This window comes from Aethalodelphis obliquidens, unplaced genomic scaffold (assembly GCF_003676395.1).
Source record: "Aethalodelphis obliquidens isolate GAN/ISIS:26980383/991018 unplaced genomic scaffold, ASM367639v1 scaffold3, whole genome shotgun sequence".
Taxonomy (NCBI): domain Eukaryota; kingdom Metazoa; phylum Chordata; class Mammalia; order Artiodactyla; family Delphinidae; genus Aethalodelphis; species Aethalodelphis obliquidens.
The window spans coordinates 7293934-7311513 of record NW_020837947.1 but is presented as its reverse complement, the minus strand read 5'-3'; the positions used below and the strand labels follow the sequence as shown (position 1 = coordinate 7311513).

The following is a 17580-nucleotide window of genomic DNA, read 5'->3' as shown; positions in this document are numbered from 1 at the left end:
GAGCCTGTGCTCCGCAACGGGAGAGGCCACAGCAGTGAGAGGCCCGCGTACAGCAAAAAAAAAAAAAAGACAAAAAACAGAGAAAATGAAAATAACCTAAAAAAACAAAGTCATGCTTCAAAGAGATTTCATATTCTGTAAAATCTGAATAAACTTATCGAAAGCCATCCAAGCACACACAGAAAGTACCCTTAACCTGGGATAGTCACCCTTTTAAGCACCAACCTGACATGTTGGAGGAACTGTGATTTGAGATTTCGTTCATTTATTTGAATACATATTTGCTGAATTTACTCATTCAGCAAATATGTATTCAAATATGTATACGTAGTGCCTGGCATGTACTAGGCATTGCTCTAAGCACTAGAAAGAAGGAAACAGCTGAGGTGTGTAATCTTTACCTTCTGATGGGTGGGTACGTAAAAAGATGTTGCACTGGAAGATTCAACAGAGGCCCCAAGGATGCCCGGGATGTGTAAGGTAAACCTCCACCTGCAGACTTCAAGGCAAATAGCCTCTTCTACAATGCTGGTACTCTTACCCAAGTCAAGGATGGAAAAGAATCAGGTTCTTAAGATGGAAGAAAGAAGAAAGGATGGAGAGAGGGCTGTTCCAGCGGACTGTGAGGTCCCCGCTTCCTCATGATGTGGGCACGTTATCAGACCACGTGGTCTGACCTTGAGACATATTTCCTGAGGAAGGATACCCAGGCCTGCCTCACACCTGAGAAGCTGATAGCGTCTGGTGGTGACTGAGGGCTGCACCTGGGACGTTACTGTACTTCCCTTCAGGGGGAATCAGAGGTGCATGAATCCCAGGCACAGCTGTAGAGGCCGGGGTGGGACTGTCAAGCTATACAAGTTAAAGGCAATCGTGCCACATAGGCAGCCTGTCCAGGATAACGAGGCCACGCGGTAAGAGGCAGTGGGGTACCAGAAAGCTTCAGGGTGGCAGGGAGGAGTGGAAAGGGAGGCGCTAACCCCACCAGGGGCTCTCAGATGGAGGGCCACCAAGAGAGCTTGTGCACAGCAAACACACACTGGAGAACGAGTCAGCTATAAATTCCCCAAGTCCAGAGAGCACAAGGACAGCAACCAAGTAGAATCTTTCCTGTCACCCTGACCTCTCCCTCCTCCCCTACTCTACCCAGCAGTGGCCCCAAATCAAAGCCCGACAGTGTGGCTCCGGAGCTCTCAACCCCTTCCCCAAACTGCCTCCCAAACCATCTCCGGACGTGGACTTAAGTGGCTTTGCAGCAGCAACTTCTCTGCTCCAGCCTGTCCCCGCATGTGGCAGACACAAGCAGATGCAATCAAACGGTGCAAAGCAGAAGTCCAGACTGATTAGCGGGAACCAGGACAGATGGTGTTTGCGAAGATGGGTCAGCGGAAAGTAAGGTAGGGTCCAAATCAAAGTGGTTTACATTGTTCTCCAGACCTGTCTATGGATTTGTTACCCCTATCTATCTATCTATCTATGGATTTGTTACCCCAGACTTTTCAGAACTAACGTCAACTCCCCTTTCCCTGATCCAAGCTTCTCACTCCCTAGAAAAGTCCTATCTATGGATTTGTTCCCTATGTATGGATTTGTTACCCCAAATTTTTCAGAACTAACTTCAACTCCCCTTTCGCTGAACCAAACTTCTCACTCCCTAGAAAAGTCTCAGAGAAATGAGGAAAGAACCCAGCAAGCTTCCTCTAAGTGGTCTGACTAATGCGTGGCTAGTGCATAGTCATCTTAGGATAAAGAAAACTGGGGCTTTGTAAAGAGCTGTGTTACTGTTCATTGAATTCTTAGGATGACAGTTTATAGGTTTACAATGTATGTTGTATGTTTAGCAGTTTCCTGCTGTTTGTACTTTCTTTCTTCTCAGCTGCTGAAAGAGAGCGTTTCCTATCTGGGTGACTCTAAGTTTGTGTTTCATGCCTCCCACCCCAGACACTGGAGAGTTCAGTGGAACTGTCTGGAGGCTGATTAGATCACCTCTGAAGTTGCTCTTTTGGAGAATTTTGCATTTATTTTGTTTACGGAGTCAGAGGAGGGGGCGGTGCCTAACAAAGGGGGCCACGAGTAGGACAGATTCAAGAGGCCCAGGATGAAAAGAGGGCTCCCAAGGAGAGGGGACCCTCTCTTGCCCAGAAGCGCTCAGCCCAAACTCTTGTCTTGCAGATCTAAGACCAGGTGATGCTGCATTTATTTAGAAGTCATTTCCTTCCGAAAAAGAAAGAAGCTTACCACACTGAGGGACATCACAGTAGTCAAAAAGTTTTCTTGGACTTGTCGTGTAGCACCAGGGACCATTGACATCACCATCAGGATTGCGGCAGTACTGGAAAAAGAGGCTGGCATATAGGGGGTGGCGCACACCGGGGCGGGAGAGGGCAGAGAGTGTCACATGAGGCTGGCATATAGGGGGTGGCGCACACCGGGGCGGGAGAGGGCAGAGAATGTCACATGAGGCTGGCATATAGAGGGTGGTGCACACTGGAGCAGGAGAGGGCAGAGAATGTCACATGAGGCTGGCATATAGAGGGTGGTGCACACCGGAGCAGGAGAGGGCAGAGAATGTCACATGAGGCTGGCATATAGGGGGTGGCGCACACCCGGGCGGGAGAGGGCAGAGAATGTCACATGAGGCACAGACACTGGTTTCACTGCTGTCCTGAGAAGTTGAAGGGTTAGTGCTCCTTTGGGGGGGAGGCAGGCAAAGCTACCATTTCAGGATGCGTGTCAAGCCTCTGACTCACAGAATGCCATCCGTCACTTCTCCTCGTTCAAAAGGAGCTCCAGCCTTGAGGCCACTCCCCTGGGGAAGGGGTGAAGACCCTGAGGCGTCTTGAGGTAGAGACTGTATAAAGGGGCCTCCCTGCTCAGCAGCCTGTGTCCGTGGGGACCGTAGGGACCCGACAGTAGGGGACTGTAGACGTGGATGACTCGTCCTGTACCTTGTTCATGTCAGTCTTCTGCTTGATGGTGCCTGTTTGCTATGGCTTCAGAATTGCTTATTCCCCTGTCCTGGGCACCCTCTGTGGGTCAGCTGTGGAAAGACTGTGTCTTCCTTTTCCTTCCCTCTACACACCTATACCCCAGAGGAAACCACCCCAGAGAATGTGTGGGACTAGGGGAAATCCTAGTGGAGTCCTAATTATGCATCCAGTTTTTTTCTAGAAAAATCCAACTACAATGTCATGAAGGTCATCTTTGATCACTGGAAACCATAAACCAGTAACAAAAGCAGACAGGAAATGTCACACATGGAAGTGATAAAAGCAGGGAGGTTGGCTTGCCCGTGCTAACCCTCCCTCCCACGTGGGGGCTGGTTAGATCCTACGCTTGGTCCCCTGAAATCTCTCGCACTGAACCTGCGTCAGGCTGACTTTCTGTAACAGAGGGTCAATTCAGTCTGCAAAGACTTGTCAACAAAAGGCAAACTCGAGTCCAAATCGAAGCAGCTTACATTTTTTTCCAAACCTGCCCGTGGGTTTGTCTCTGGAGTGAAAATGTTGTGTTTGTGGGGCTCCTGGGCAGCCCACTCCTGGCAGGGGACACCGGCCACCGTGGTCGCCTTCTTGCCCCGGTATCCTTTACCAGTGCCGAACATGCAGTCTGTAGGGGAGAGAGAATGGTGGTCTCCTGTCATTACACAGAGCTGGGTGACAAGGAACAAACGCAGCAGTGCTAGGTTTCTCTCAGGACAGCCTGTGGTCACATCCTTCAGAACACAGGAGTGCCGAAGACTTCAGTGAGCTCTGCGGAATTTGACAGGTTACCAGAAACGCTATTGGCTCAGAAATAGTCACAAGCCGAGATGTTAGAATGGGAAGTTTGGCCAGGACACCAAGACAATCAATTTTATAACAAGCTGAGTGGTAACACAGACGCCACCGTGAACTGTTAGATGATTCTTGAACACCTCAACAAGGATGGAGAGAAACAGTGCGGATTGAAAAGGATTTTATAAAAAATATTATTTTGGCCAGAGCTGTGCTGTGAGTTCCCACCTTCTGGGATGAAAGAGGTAATAAGGAGATGACTAGAGGCCCCTTCCCCAAACTCATCCCTCACCTCAAGCCTTGCGGTTGGGGGATTCGGCAGAACCCCTCAGAGAAATTGATGTGTGTTACATATGGGGACCCAGTGCCCAGTGCTCTGATGGCCACTTGGAAAATCCACAAAGCAAAAGCTGGGCCAGCTGGCTTCCCAGTCAAGGAGCAGGGCTGGGCTAGGCAGCCTCCAGTGTTTTCCAGGGCCAGGGTGTGTGAGTCATTGCACCAAGTCATGCACCAAGTGTGGGGCATCACGTGAGGCCATGCGAGGTCTTATCAGGGGGGATCCCCAGCTGGAGCACGGCACTCAGAGTCTCACCAAGAAAGAGTGGGGAGAGATGAGCTGGCCCTGTGTGTACAGCAGCTGTACAGGTGTACAGTAGGGAGCAGTAGGTGAGGTTTCTCCAGCATCCTGGAGGAAGCAAGTCCACCTCCGGAAGGAGAGGGGGTCTCAACTTGAAACCAAGCTCTCATTTAATCATTTCTGTCTGATTTGGGATTATCTGAAAGTGGTCAGACAAGCCATGGGACCCCTGAGTTTTCATTCCGGGGCAGGGGGAGAATCAGCCCCCTCTGTTTCCTTACCCTGCAGCGGTACAGAGCACTTCCTGCCACCTGACAACCACAGGACCAGGGGCTAAGCACTTAGAGCGACACGCGGGCGAAGGGCCAGGGAAACAGAGAGGACTGTGATATTTTCATGTCTCCCACCTCAGATGACAACGACATTCTTATGCTCAGGCCCCGAAACCCTTGGAGCTACGTGTCCGCTTCGCCAGGTGTTTGTTGGAGATGATCTTTGACGGTCCTCCTAGCCCTCCTAACTCTGTACATTCAAAACCAAATCAGCCATTTCTATCCCTCCATGCAAAAGGCAGAGACTTGCTTTTCTAGAATGTCCCATCTGGGCCACCATCATCAACCTGTCAGTCCACCCAGGCTCAAAATTGTATCCATCCCTCACAACCAACTAGTTTTCAAATCCTAAAGAAACGCCCTACCCCATCATGCCAGCAAGAGCAGCTCTGGCTCCCCCAGGTGATACACTGAGGCTTCCTTCCATATCGCAGACTCAGCCAGCGCTCCAGCTCCCTGTAACAACGACGCCTCTGCATCCCAAAGATTTTCCATCTCTTATCATCCCGATACCCAACCATATAGATGTCTGGCCACAGACTTCTTACCTGCTTCAGAAGGATCCTGTATACTTGGAGCCTGGGCAGCAGTTGGAGATTCTGTGACCTGCTCTTGTGTTCCTGAGCATTTCTTCAGGTTACAGAACTCCCATCTGACGCTCGGATCAGTGGTATAACACCAAGGGCTTTTATCAGCATCTGGATTTCTGCAGTAGTTCATTGTCAAGCCACTGTAAGTTCCACAACAGTATAGGTCATGAGAGGTGAGCGAATCTTCAGGGGCACCCCAGCACCCTCTGAATTTTGTTACAGCAAAGTGACTGATATATTTCCTTTAAGATACCAAAGGTACCAATTATTATTATGATGTCACAAGCACAGATGGTCCTCAACTTCTTACAAAGTGGGTAAGTTTTTAAAAATAGGTTATAGTTTTTATTTTAAAAAAATCAAGGGACTTCCCTGGTGGTGCAGCGGTTAAGAATCCGCCTGCCAATGCAGGGGACACGGGTTCGAGCCCTGGTCCGGGAAGATCCCACATGCCGTGGAGCAACTAAGCCCATGCGCCACAACTACTGAGCCTGTGCTCTAGAGCCTGTGAGCCACAACTACTGAGCCCACGAGCCACAACTTCTGAGCCCACACACCACAACTACTGAAGCCCACACGCCTAGAGCCCGTGCTCTGCAACAAGAGAAGCCACCGCAGTGAGAAGTCCGCGCACCGCAAGGAACAGTAGCCCCTGCTCGATGCACTAGAGAAAGCCCGCCCGCAGCAGTGAAGAACCAATGCAGCCAAAAATAAATAAATTTGTTTAAAAAGAAATCAAAAGTAATATATGCTCCATATAAAAACAGATCATATATAAATTTATAAGAGAAAGTATCAGAATATCTTCCTTTCCCTGGGAATGTCAAATACATTCCCCAGGGATAACCAGTATGGATTTTGAAGCATGTATTTTAGAGTTTTTTAAAGGCACATACAAATATATCTATATCTCTGGCTTTGTCTCTCTATGTGAGTACATAGGGCTACGTAAGTTGGAACCAAAACATATTTATCCAAGGCAGAAAAGACATACAAGATGATACTGATATTCCCAGGCCCGCTCTCTTATTCTATTTACTCATACTGTATTTTACGATGTAACAAAAACTCATGACAGTAATATTACTGTAAATATCATAGGTAGATCAAGTGGGTTTGGGGATTGGAAGGCTTGTGGAAGCCTTCCTGGAAAACTAGCTCCCAGGCAGGATGAGGTTTCCAGAGGATGCATTCTGGGGCATACGGGGAGGAACCCCAGACCCCTCTAGCTGGAGCCACTCGGGGACTGAGGGGAGGGGGCGTGACTAAAGGACAGTGGGATCAAAGGGATGAAGGGAGACGTCTGGATAGACCACAGGGTCTGTGGGAGCTGAATCAGAAACAATTGGATAAGGACAGAGCAGACGAGCAGCCTGGGGCTCACTGGGCAACTTGGATCCCCAGGGCCAGAACTTCGCCCCAGCCTCTCAGAAGCCTCAGCCTTGGACACCCCCTTGCAGCTTAGACCCATGGCCTGAGGCTCGTGAGATAGTTTGAAACGTATTATGGGAATCCAGCAACTCTGTGTCTGTGGGTACTATAGACAAGTGACAGTCTCAAGCCCAGGCCCACAAATCGAGGAAGCCCGTTAGCAGGTTTCTGAGCTCTGGATGTGTTAAAATCTTGTCATGTGAAACAGACTCCTGCTCTTTTTTTTTTAACATCTTTATTGGAGTATGATTGCTTTACAATGGTGTTAGTTTCTGCTTTATAACAAAGTGAATCAGTTATACATATATATATGTTCCCATATCTCTTCCCTCTTGCGTCTCCCTCCCTCCCACCCTCCCTATCCCACCCCTCCAGGCGGTCACAAAGCACCGAGTCTGTCATACAGAGTGAAGTAAGTCAGAAAGAGAAAGACAAATACCGTATGCTAACACATATGTATGGAATTTAAGAAAAAAAATGTCATGAAGAACCTAGGGGTAAGACAGCAATAAAGACACAGACCTACTAGAGAATGGACTTGAGGATATGGGGAGGGGGAAGGGTGAGCTGTGACAGGGCAAGAGAGAGGCATGGACATATATACACTACCAAACGTAAGGTAGATAGCTAGTGGGAAGCAGCCGCATAGCACAGGGAGATCAGCTCGGTGCTTTGTGACTGCCCTTTTTTTTTTTTAAGGTAGTTTGACGAGTTTTGATGAACACACATACCTGTATAACCCACACTCCTAGTGCGATAGAGAACATTTCCATCAGCCCCAGAAACCTCCCTTGGGTCACTGCTCAATCAATCTCAGCTGCCCCCCAGACGCAAATACTATTGATTTCTTTCACCATAAAGTAGTTTTGCCTTCTCTGGAACTTCCTATGAATGGGCTCATACAAGTATGTACCTTTTACGTGGCTTCTCTCCTTAGGATAGTGTTTATAAGCTTTATCCGTGCTCTTTGAGAGTATCAGTAGCTTGTTCCTTTTTATTTCTGAATAGTATTCCATGGTATGAATATCCCACCAATTATTCATGTTCTTATTGATGGCCACTGAAGTGCTTTCCAGTTTGGGGCAATTTATGACTGAAGCTGCTAAGAACATCCTGGTAGATCTTTTTGGGGGCTTATGTTTCATTTCGCTTGGGTGAGTATTCACAAATAGAATCGCAGGTTTGTAGGCAGATGCACGTTTAACTTTATAAGAAAATGTTGGACTGGTGTCCAGAGTGGTCGGTCCATTTTACATCCCTACCAACATGTGTGAGGGCAGCAGCTGCTCCGCAGCCTGGGCACACTTCTTATTTTGTGGTTATAATTCTTATTTCTGTAATGGCTAAAATGTTGAACATTTTTTCAGGTGCTTATTGACCATTTGTATATCTTTCCCTGTGGAATGTCTATTAAAGTCTTTTGCCCCTTTTTATTAGGTTGTTTGTCTTCTTACTAGTGGGTGGAAGGGATCTTTACACATTCTAGATACAAGCCGTTTGTCAGATATATGGATTGAGATTATTTTTCTCCCAGTCCCTGACTTGTCTATTTTCTTTCTTTTTTTTTTTTTTTTTTTTGCGGTACGTGGGCTTCTCACTGTCGTGGCCTCTCCCAATGCGGAGCACAGGCTCCGGACGCACAGGCTCAGCAGCCATGGCTCACGGGCCCAGCCGCTCCGCGGCATGTGGGATCTTCCCGGACCGGGGCACGAACCTGTGTCCCCCGCATCGGCAGGCGGACTCTCAACCACTGCGCCACCAGGGAAGCCCTTGTCTATTTTCTTAACAATGACTTTTGATGAGCAAAGTTTTCATTTTATTAAAGTCCAAATTATAATATTTTATAATGCTTTCTGGATCCTATCCAAAAATGGTCTGCCTTCCCCAAGGCTTGAAAATAATCTCATGTTTTTTTCCAGAAGCTTTAAATTTCAGCTTTAGTTTTAACCTTTACTTTCAGGTCTTTTCCTCAAGTGAATTTGACATGGCAGGTAGGAGTCAAGGTTTTGGGTTTTTTTCCTTTATGGACACTCAGTTGTTCCAGAACAATTTGGGGGAAATTTTCCTTTTCCTATTGAATTGCTTCGCCAGGTATATTGAAAATCAACTGACCATACATGTTGCGGGTCTGTTTCCAGACTTTCCCTTTTTCCATTTGTATATCTTTTTGCCAGTATCACTTCCTGGCATTGCCAGTACCACTTCCTGAATTCCTCTGTGATTTCTTTTTTGACTCATGGGTTATTTAGAAATGTGTTCGTTAATTTCCAAATATTTGAGAATTTCCTAAACTTTTCATTATTTATATCTCATTTAATTCTGTTGGCTCAGAAGACACCTGTATATTATTTTAATCCTTTTAAATTTATTGGGACTTATTTCAAGGTCGAGCATATGATATACCTTGGTGAATGTTCCATGTGCACTTGCACGTGTATTCTAAAGTTGGGCATATGTTGTATTGGTTCATATTTTCCTCCAAAACTTCTGTATCTTCTCTGAATCTTTCATCTACTTGTCCTACTGTATTGTTTTGGGAGAAGTTTTAACTATACAAGAGAGAAGTGAGAAAATCTCCAACTGTAATTGTGGACGCATCTGTTTCTCTCTTTAGTTCTGTCAGTTTTTGCTTCATACATCTGAACCTCTGTTATTAGGGTCAACACATTTAGCATCGTAAACGCTTTTTACTTCAAAAATGGCCTTTTTATCTCTGGTATATTTCTTATCCTAAATTAATCTTGTCTGTCTGATGTTAAAAACCATTCTAGCTTTCTTTTGATTAGTGTTTTGTTTTTACATCTTTATTGGAGTATAATTGCTTTACAATGATATGTTAGTTTCTGCTTTATAACAAAGTGAATCAGTTATACACATACGTATGTTCCCATATCTCTTCCCTCTTGCGTCTCCCTCCCTCCCACCCTCCCTAACCCCCGCCTCTAGGTGCTCACAAAGCACCGAGCTGATCTCCCTGTGCTATGCGGCTGCTTCCCACTAGCTATCTATTTTACATTTGGTAGTGTATATATGTCCATGCCACTCTCTCACTTTGTCATGTGTTAGCATACGGTATTTGTTTTTCTCTTTCTGACTTACTTCACTCTGTATGACAGACTCTAGCTCCATCCACCTCACTACAAATAACTCAATTTCATTTCTTTTTACGGCTGAGTAATATTCCATTGTATATATGTGACACATCTTCTTTATCCATTCATCCGATGATGGACACTTAGGTTGCTTCTATCTCCTGGCTATTGTAAATAGAGCTGCAATGAACATTTTGGTACATGACTCTTTTTGAATTATGGTTTTCTCAGGGTATATGCCCAGTAGTGGGATTGCTGGGTCGTATGGTAGTGTTTTTATGGTATTAATTGTCCATATTTTGATTTTTAACTTATTTATATCTTTATATTTAAAGACCATGTATTGTAAAGAGACCATAACTGGGCTTTGGTTTTATTCAACTTGACAATCTCTGCCTTCTAATTGCATTGTTTTATCCTTTTTATATTTAATATACTTATTGATAGGGCTGGGTTTAAGTCTAACATCATTCTATTTATGTTCTGTTTCTACCATGCCTTCTTTACTCTTTTTCTCTCCTTTTCTTCTTCCTTTTGGATTAATTGAATATCCTTATTATTATCTATTCCTCTGAGTTTTCATTTTCAGTGGTTACTCTAGGATTTACAATATCCCTCTCTAACTTACCACATTCAAACGTGTATTAGTATGATACAGCATCATGCATACTGTAAGAAAATTAGAACAGTAATGTCTACTGTAATGTCATGTCACGTCATGTCATGTCATGTCATGTCATTGTAACAGTAATGTCTTCTGTATTGTCTACCTGATGGTAAAGACATCCAGTGAATTTTTCATTTAAGATATATATTTAAATATATATATTTAGTTCTTAAATATATATATATATTTAGTTCTGTCTTTTCCATTTGCCTCTTTTACAGTTTCCTTTCTCTTTAGCTTATCCATTTGATTCTTTCATGTTCTTATTTTTCTTTAAATCCTTAAACACAATTATAATATCTTTCAGAATTTTTTGTCTGCCAATTCCATCATTTCTATCATTTCTGAGTCTGTATTGACTGATTTTTCTACCCATTATGGATCACATTTAAAGATCTTTGCATGTCTAGTAATTTTTAAATTTCTGCCAGACGTTGTAGATGCCACATTACTGAGTGGCTTGACTTTGTTATTTTCCTCTCAAGAGTGTTGCCTTTTCTTCTGGAAGACACTTAATTTACTTGGAGATCATTACGTTCATTTTAGGATTGCTTTAAAGCTTTGCTAGGGTGTTTTTCTAGAGTAACCTTTATTCCAGGAATACACTAATCCTACCCCTAAAGTGTGACTTTTCTGGATTCCTTACTGAATGCCCAAGGTGTCCCATGAAGTCTCTCCTCTCTGGCTAGTAAGAATCTCAACTCTGCAAACACAGAATCTCCTAGTGCTGTGTGAGTTCTGTAATCTCCGTTGAGCTCCCTGTTCCCTGGTAGTTGTTCTTCGTCCCACTAACATTGTGGAATCTCTCCCTGTGCGTTTGCAGTTTTATATTCAGCCAGAGACTTCAGGAGAACTCTATACATATTTCTGGAGCTCTTTCTCTGCACGGATCCTTCCTCATGATTACCCAGCCTACTAAATCCAAGCTGCCTCACTAATCCCCAACTCCAATCTCTGTGTCCTCAGTTTAGCAAGACTGTTGTGGTCTGCTTTGGTTCCACCTCCTTTAACTGCAGTCCAGGAAGTATCTCCAGGAAGAAAACCAGGGTACTTGTAAATTTATTCTAATTTATTTTCTTTTCTGAAAAGTCTGTCCTGTGCTGCCTGTGGTCCATCATGTGAAAACAGTTTTTCCGTATGTTTGACAGCCATTTATCGCAGAAAATCTGGTCTGACCAGACCTAGCTTTCGTCCATCTGTATGTCCATTTTGCCTCTCAGTATCTGTATACTTTCTGACTCTAATCTGCCTTCTTGCTTTTGCTCCTAATGTTCTGGTAACTCGTATCCCTTTAGACCACGAGTGCTCAGGACCCAATGTATCTATACAGGTCAGGTGAAAAATACTTATATTTATCACCCGGTGGTGATAAGTATTTATATTTATTACTCAATGACAAACACAAAACCCCTTCAGGAGTTGGAGGATGAAATGATAAAATTCCATAGTTGAAAGACGACACTGATCTTTAGCAGGTGCTGTGGTGCTATTGAATGATGAATGCTCTATTGATCTTAGATCAATAGAGCTAATGATCTTAGGATGATGATCTTAGGATGATGCTATTTCTAAGCTCTTGATCATTTGTTCTTCTCAGCTTTTTACTGCTATGACCTCAGCCCCTCTATATCTCCCATCCTGCTTCTGCAAAACTACTCAGGAAAGATAGCCAGCCTCTAGCTTCTCTTCTTTCAGAAATTTTGCTCAAAAGCAAAAGCTGCCTGAGATATTTTGTCTCATAGTCTGGAGCCAAAGGAAATTTGGTCCTAAGACGTTTGTTTAAAGCATGGCCCTTTTAACAGGAATTTAAGTGGGCTGTTGCTCCTCTAATGGTTAAAAATCAAAGACGTACGCATTTGGGTAGTTTCCTGGGGTCTTCTGGTGCCGGTGTGGAAACATTGATGACCAAGATTGACATTTCCTTCCTGTGATAGTAGTGGATGATGTCCCTCGATAACTCTGCCCATTACCTTGGTAGCAGTCCTGGGCTACAGGAGTTTGTTCAGGTGGTGCTGAAATTGAAATAGAAGAAATCAGTGAATAATGACTAGAACAGAGAAATATGTGAAATAATTTATTAAACAAACAGAATAGTCATCTCTGGGAATTAACACTCTTCTCTTTTTACATATTGGCAGGCAGATGGACATGCAAAGAAGACAATAGATCCATAACATTCTAAAACTTTAAGGACCTAACTTTTCGGTAAATATTTAATTTAAAACTCAGAAAAAAATAAGCAGGGCAGAGTGCTTATAACTGGACATTGCACTTGTGTGCAGGCTCTCTTCTATAGATCTCCATTGGGAGATCATGAGAACAACTGGGCAGGTCTCCAGAAAGAGACACATTCATTGGTGTAGGCTGCCGGTGACGACAGGGTGACAGTGAGGAAGACATGAAAACCTTGTGCATTCCCCAAGACTCTTTGCTTATACAAAGCCAAAACCTCAAGCTGCTGGGGAGTGGGGCAGGAAATGGTCCTGCACCCAGGACCAAGGCAAAGATCCACTGCCTCTTGGGGAGGTGTAGGACGAAAATCTTATTACCCTGGAGGAGGGGCAGAAAATTCTCTTGTGCCAGGATACTTCACCAACACAAAACAGAAGTCTGCTACTCTTCCACCCAAGACTCACCCCACATACAAGTTAGAGTTTAGCTCCATGGGAAGAAGGGGCAAGAATACTGAAAAACGTTACCTTCAAAGCCCAGGTGCACAGAGTCTATCTAAGGCTGAGGGTAAACCAGGAAGATAGAGAACGCCTACCTCCACCAAAATCTTAGCAGTGAGTAACAAGAAACAGTAGTCTATCACAAGGGTCAGGTTAGAAGTGTGGCATGACCCACGTCTGTGGTGCAGGCATGCAGTGATTGCTAGCAATTGAGAAGGGATTAGGAATACTGAGAAGACTCTTCAGCACCCCAGACCCTACTCCAAGCACAAAGTGATTGCACCCCATCACTGCAGGGATTTGAAACCTGTGGTTCACTTAAGGTAAAAGCAGCAACAAGGAAACTCAAATTCCTCTTATCTGTTAATTGTATCAATTCAATTATCCACATAACATACTGATAAAAGAAGAAGGGTGCCCATTTCAAAGTGTAAATAATATTTGCTTCAAGAGTTATTGTTCCTCTACATATATATCCAGCATTTGATTAAAAATTACAAGACACACCAAAAAAAAAGGAAAAATTAAGCCACTGTTGAGTGATAAACAATCAACAGTGCCAGACTCAGTGATGACTCAGAGCCACACAGAGGTGTGGAGACTATCTGATTGAGATTATAAGGTAACTGTGATTAATATGTTGAAGGATCTTGTAGTACCATACTACAATATGCATGGATAGGTGAAGAATTTCAGCAGAGGTGGAAACTCTTTTTTTAAAAAAAAAAAAAGAAGAAGAAAATGCAAACACTAGAAATAAAAACCATGTTATCAGAGATGAAAAATTCCTTCAATGGACTGATCAAGAGATTAAACACAACTGAGGAAAGTATCAGTGAACTTGAAAATAGATTGATAAATATTAAACTGACATACAAAGAGAAAGAGAAAAAAACAGTGGGGGAAAAAAGTAGAACAAGCATATAAGAGGTATGAGGCAATATGAAATGGTCTAATATTTGGGTGATTGAAGTCCCAAACAGGAAAACAGAGAGAGAGAGAGAGAGAGAGAGAGAGAGAGAGAGAGAGAGAGAGAGAGAGAGAGAGCAGGGAAAAGAAATATTTGAGCAGTAATGGCTGAGAATTTTACAAAACTAATGAAAACCAACAATCAGCAAACACCAGAAGCTCAGAGAACTTCAAGCAGGATAAATACCATAAATAAATAAGTAAAAAAACAAACAGACTGACTTAGATACACCGTAATCAACTGCTGAAAACTGAAGATGAGAGAAAATCTTAAAGGCAACCAGAGAAAAAAGAAATATTAGATACAGAGGAACACAGATAAGATTTCCATCAGAAACTACTCAGAACAGAAGATAATAGAGTAACATCTTTAAAGTGGTAAAAGGGGAAAACAATTGTCCACCCAGAATTCTATACCCAACAAAAATTATTTTTTTAAGTTGAAGGCAATATAAAGACTCTTTCTGACGTACAAATGCTGAAAGACTTCATCATCAACAGACTTGTATTACAAGAAATGGTAAAGGTTAAGTTTTTTACAGGAAGAACACGACATCAGATGGAAACAAAAAGAAATGAAGCACAGCAGAAATGGTAGAAATAAATAAATGAAAGTAAATATAAAAGATTTTTTAAATTTATAATTGCTTTAAAACATGACTGTTCAGGGCAAAAATAGTATCAATTTATTGTGAGATTTCTAACATAATAGAAGTAAACTCTTTGAGAACAATAGCACAATATTTCGGGAGGGAGGAAATAGTACAATGTTGTAAGGTTCTTACATTATACATCAAGTAAAATAATATTATTCGTAGGTGGAATATGATAAGTTAATGATGTATATTGTAAACATTAAAAAATACTAAAATCAGTGGTAATGAGGCAATACAAAATACTCAATTAATGCAAAGGCAGAGAAAGATGAAAAAAGGAACAAAATTCACATAGGACAAGTAGAAATAACTAATTTGATGGTAGATTTAAATCCAACCAGGTTAACAATTACATTAAATGCAAACAGTCTAAACATCTCAATTAAAAGACTGAGGAAAAAAAAAGTTATATCGGGCTTCCCTGGTGGCGCAGTGGTTGAGAGTCCGCCTGCCGATTTGGGGGACGCGGGTTCGTGCCCCAGTCCAGGAAGATCCCACATGCCACGGAGCAGCTGGGCCCATGAGCCATGGCTGCTGAGCGTGCGTGTCTGGAGCCTGTGCTCCGCAACGGGAGAGGCCACAACAGTGAGAGGCCCGCGTACCGCAAAAAAAAAAAAAAAAAGATATATCATCCAAATGCTAGTAAAAATAGAGCTCTTATGGCTGTATTCATTTCAGCAAAAGTAGACTTTAGAACAAGGACTATTTCTAGAGATAAGGAGAGATATTACATAATGATAAAGGGGTCATTTCTTCAAAAAGACAACAATCCTAAGTGTGTCTGTGCCTGACAAAGAGCTCCAGAATATATAAAGCAAACACAAAACTGAAACGAACAGCTGAAGCTGGAAATGTCAGCATTCATTTCTCAGTAAGCAATAGAACAGGAGACAGAAAATTAGTAAGGATTCAGAAGAGCTACACAATACTAACCAACTTGACCTAATTGGCTTTTGTAGAACACTCTACCCAACAATAGCAGAAGCCAGATTCTGCATGTGAAACAGTCACCAAGAGGACCTCATTCTGAACCACAAAACAAGCCTCAACACATTGAAAATAAATGAAATCATAAGGCGTGTTCTCTGACCACAACACAATGAAACCGTAAACAGAGCTACTGCATATTGTGCTACTACTGGAGTAGAAAAATACAGAGTGCATTGGAGCTCTCAGGAAGCTCTCATGGCCCTTGCTTACCTGGGGCATCCAAACGTTCCGTGGATAATGGAGAGGGCTCACAGGATGGTATCGTGCAGTATTCCCACCTCACTTCACTGTTGGTTGTATAGCACCATGGACCTGTTTCTCCATCAGGGTTACGACAATAGTTTTCTTCCAAATTTCTGAAAAAGAAGCGACTGTGAGTTTGTTTTCCAAAAAGGCTAAAGATATAACAAAGTGCACACATGCTTGTTAATAGTGATGCTGGCTATGTATCCAGCTAATTCTCTAGAATTATACAAACTGGATAATGGGTGGGAACTTAAGCAGAGCAGGATTCCAGAGAATTATGGCACAGATGCTTCTCTTGGGTGAATGATTGAGATATATTCCTGGGCTATGTCTAATGGAGCAAAATAGGTCTTTTCCCACGGCTTTGGGCACTGTGCTCTATGCTGGAAACACAATGGGTATTTTCTACACTGCTTTGCCTCCAAAAGCGTATAGCATAGCCCTAGAATGTTCTCAAGCCTTACTGTACGTTTAGTACAAACGTCAAAATGTTGCTGAAACCCACTTCGAGGTTACTGATTTAGTAGATCTACGATAGGGTCCAAGAATTTGCATTTCTAACAAATTTCCTGATAATGCTGCTGCCGCTGGCCTGGGAAACCACATTTTGAGAACCAGTGTTCTAGGAGAATCAGCGCTAAATTTCACTTCCCTTGCATGTGACTTGGACAGTTTTCATTCCCAAATGCTGTAAGCCTAGGTTTCTATTGTCACTGACTCCAAGGCAAAGTCAATGGGATTTCACTTTCCATCCAGCTGCCCGGGAAGAGACCGGAGCAGACTTACCTACAGGGAAAGTTTTCTGGGGTCCTGTTGTGCTTGTGGGGTGTCTGCTCACCCCAGCGTTGACAGGTGTGCCCAGATACGGTGACAGCCACTGTCCCTCTATAGTTTTCACCTCTTCCCTTCAGACACTGATATGTTGGCCCAGAGGATGGTGGCGGTGTTGCTTAAATGGGAAAAATACATGACAAATGAATGTTTTTTAAGTAAGGGATTCACAGATGGATATTATGGGGGAATGGATGGATGCAGGGAGCGTCAGCCTGTCTTCTTTTCCACTCATCCTCCCAGATATTGGCATGTGAAAATTTTTTATCATTTTTCAGAAGAAGTTGATGTGGTAGAATCGATGTTTCCAAGACCATCTCATGAGGAACTCCTCCAGGGACAAGACCCTTGGAATAGATGCTGCTTTCTATATTCTGTTTTCTCTATATTCTCAGCTCATCACACAAGGTAAGGATCAACCTGTGTCACATCCCACCCCAAATCTGCATGTGTACCAACAATCCAACTTCCTTTATGAAAAATAAAGTATTCATTAAGTAAACATAACTGGATGACCCCCAATATTCCACAAAGCCAAACAACAGAGTCCGTGGGAAGAAAGAAAATAGTGTCTCCAAGGAAAAGGGTATGCAGTGAGAAGTCAAGAAATTCTTAAGACACACTGCCATATATAAAACAGGTAAATAAAAATTTACTGTATAGCACATGGAACTATATTCAATATCTTGTAATAAACTATAATGGAAAAGAATCGGGTGAAAAAGAATATATATATATGTATATATATATA

At 43.1% G+C, this 17580-nt stretch overlaps 1 protein-coding gene across 7 annotated transcripts in view; it reads right to left on the bottom strand.

The window, feature by feature from the left end:
- The window catches only part of PLG (plasminogen), a 44181-nt gene that overhangs the window by 10604 nt on the left and 15997 nt on the right, over nucleotides 1-17580 (bottom strand). For 5 of the 7 annotated variants that reach the window (XM_027079252.1, XM_027079219.1, XM_027079247.1 and 2 more), the window contains exons 8-13: nucleotides 16785-16947; nucleotides 15963-16108; nucleotides 12318-12477; nucleotides 5234-5415; nucleotides 3461-3609; nucleotides 2239-2332 (exon numbers count right to left, since the gene is read on the bottom strand). In XM_027079252.1, coding sequence (XP_026935053.1) covers nucleotides 2239-2332; nucleotides 3461-3609; nucleotides 5234-5415; nucleotides 12318-12477; nucleotides 15963-16108; nucleotides 16785-16947 — 894 coding nt within the window. Of the gene's footprint in view, nucleotides 1-2238; nucleotides 2333-3460; nucleotides 3610-5233; nucleotides 5416-12317; nucleotides 12478-14259; nucleotides 14266-15962; nucleotides 16109-16784; nucleotides 16948-17580 lie in introns of all 7 variants that reach the window. The other 2 variants (XM_027079237.1, XM_027079244.1) reach the window with 2 other exon arrangements.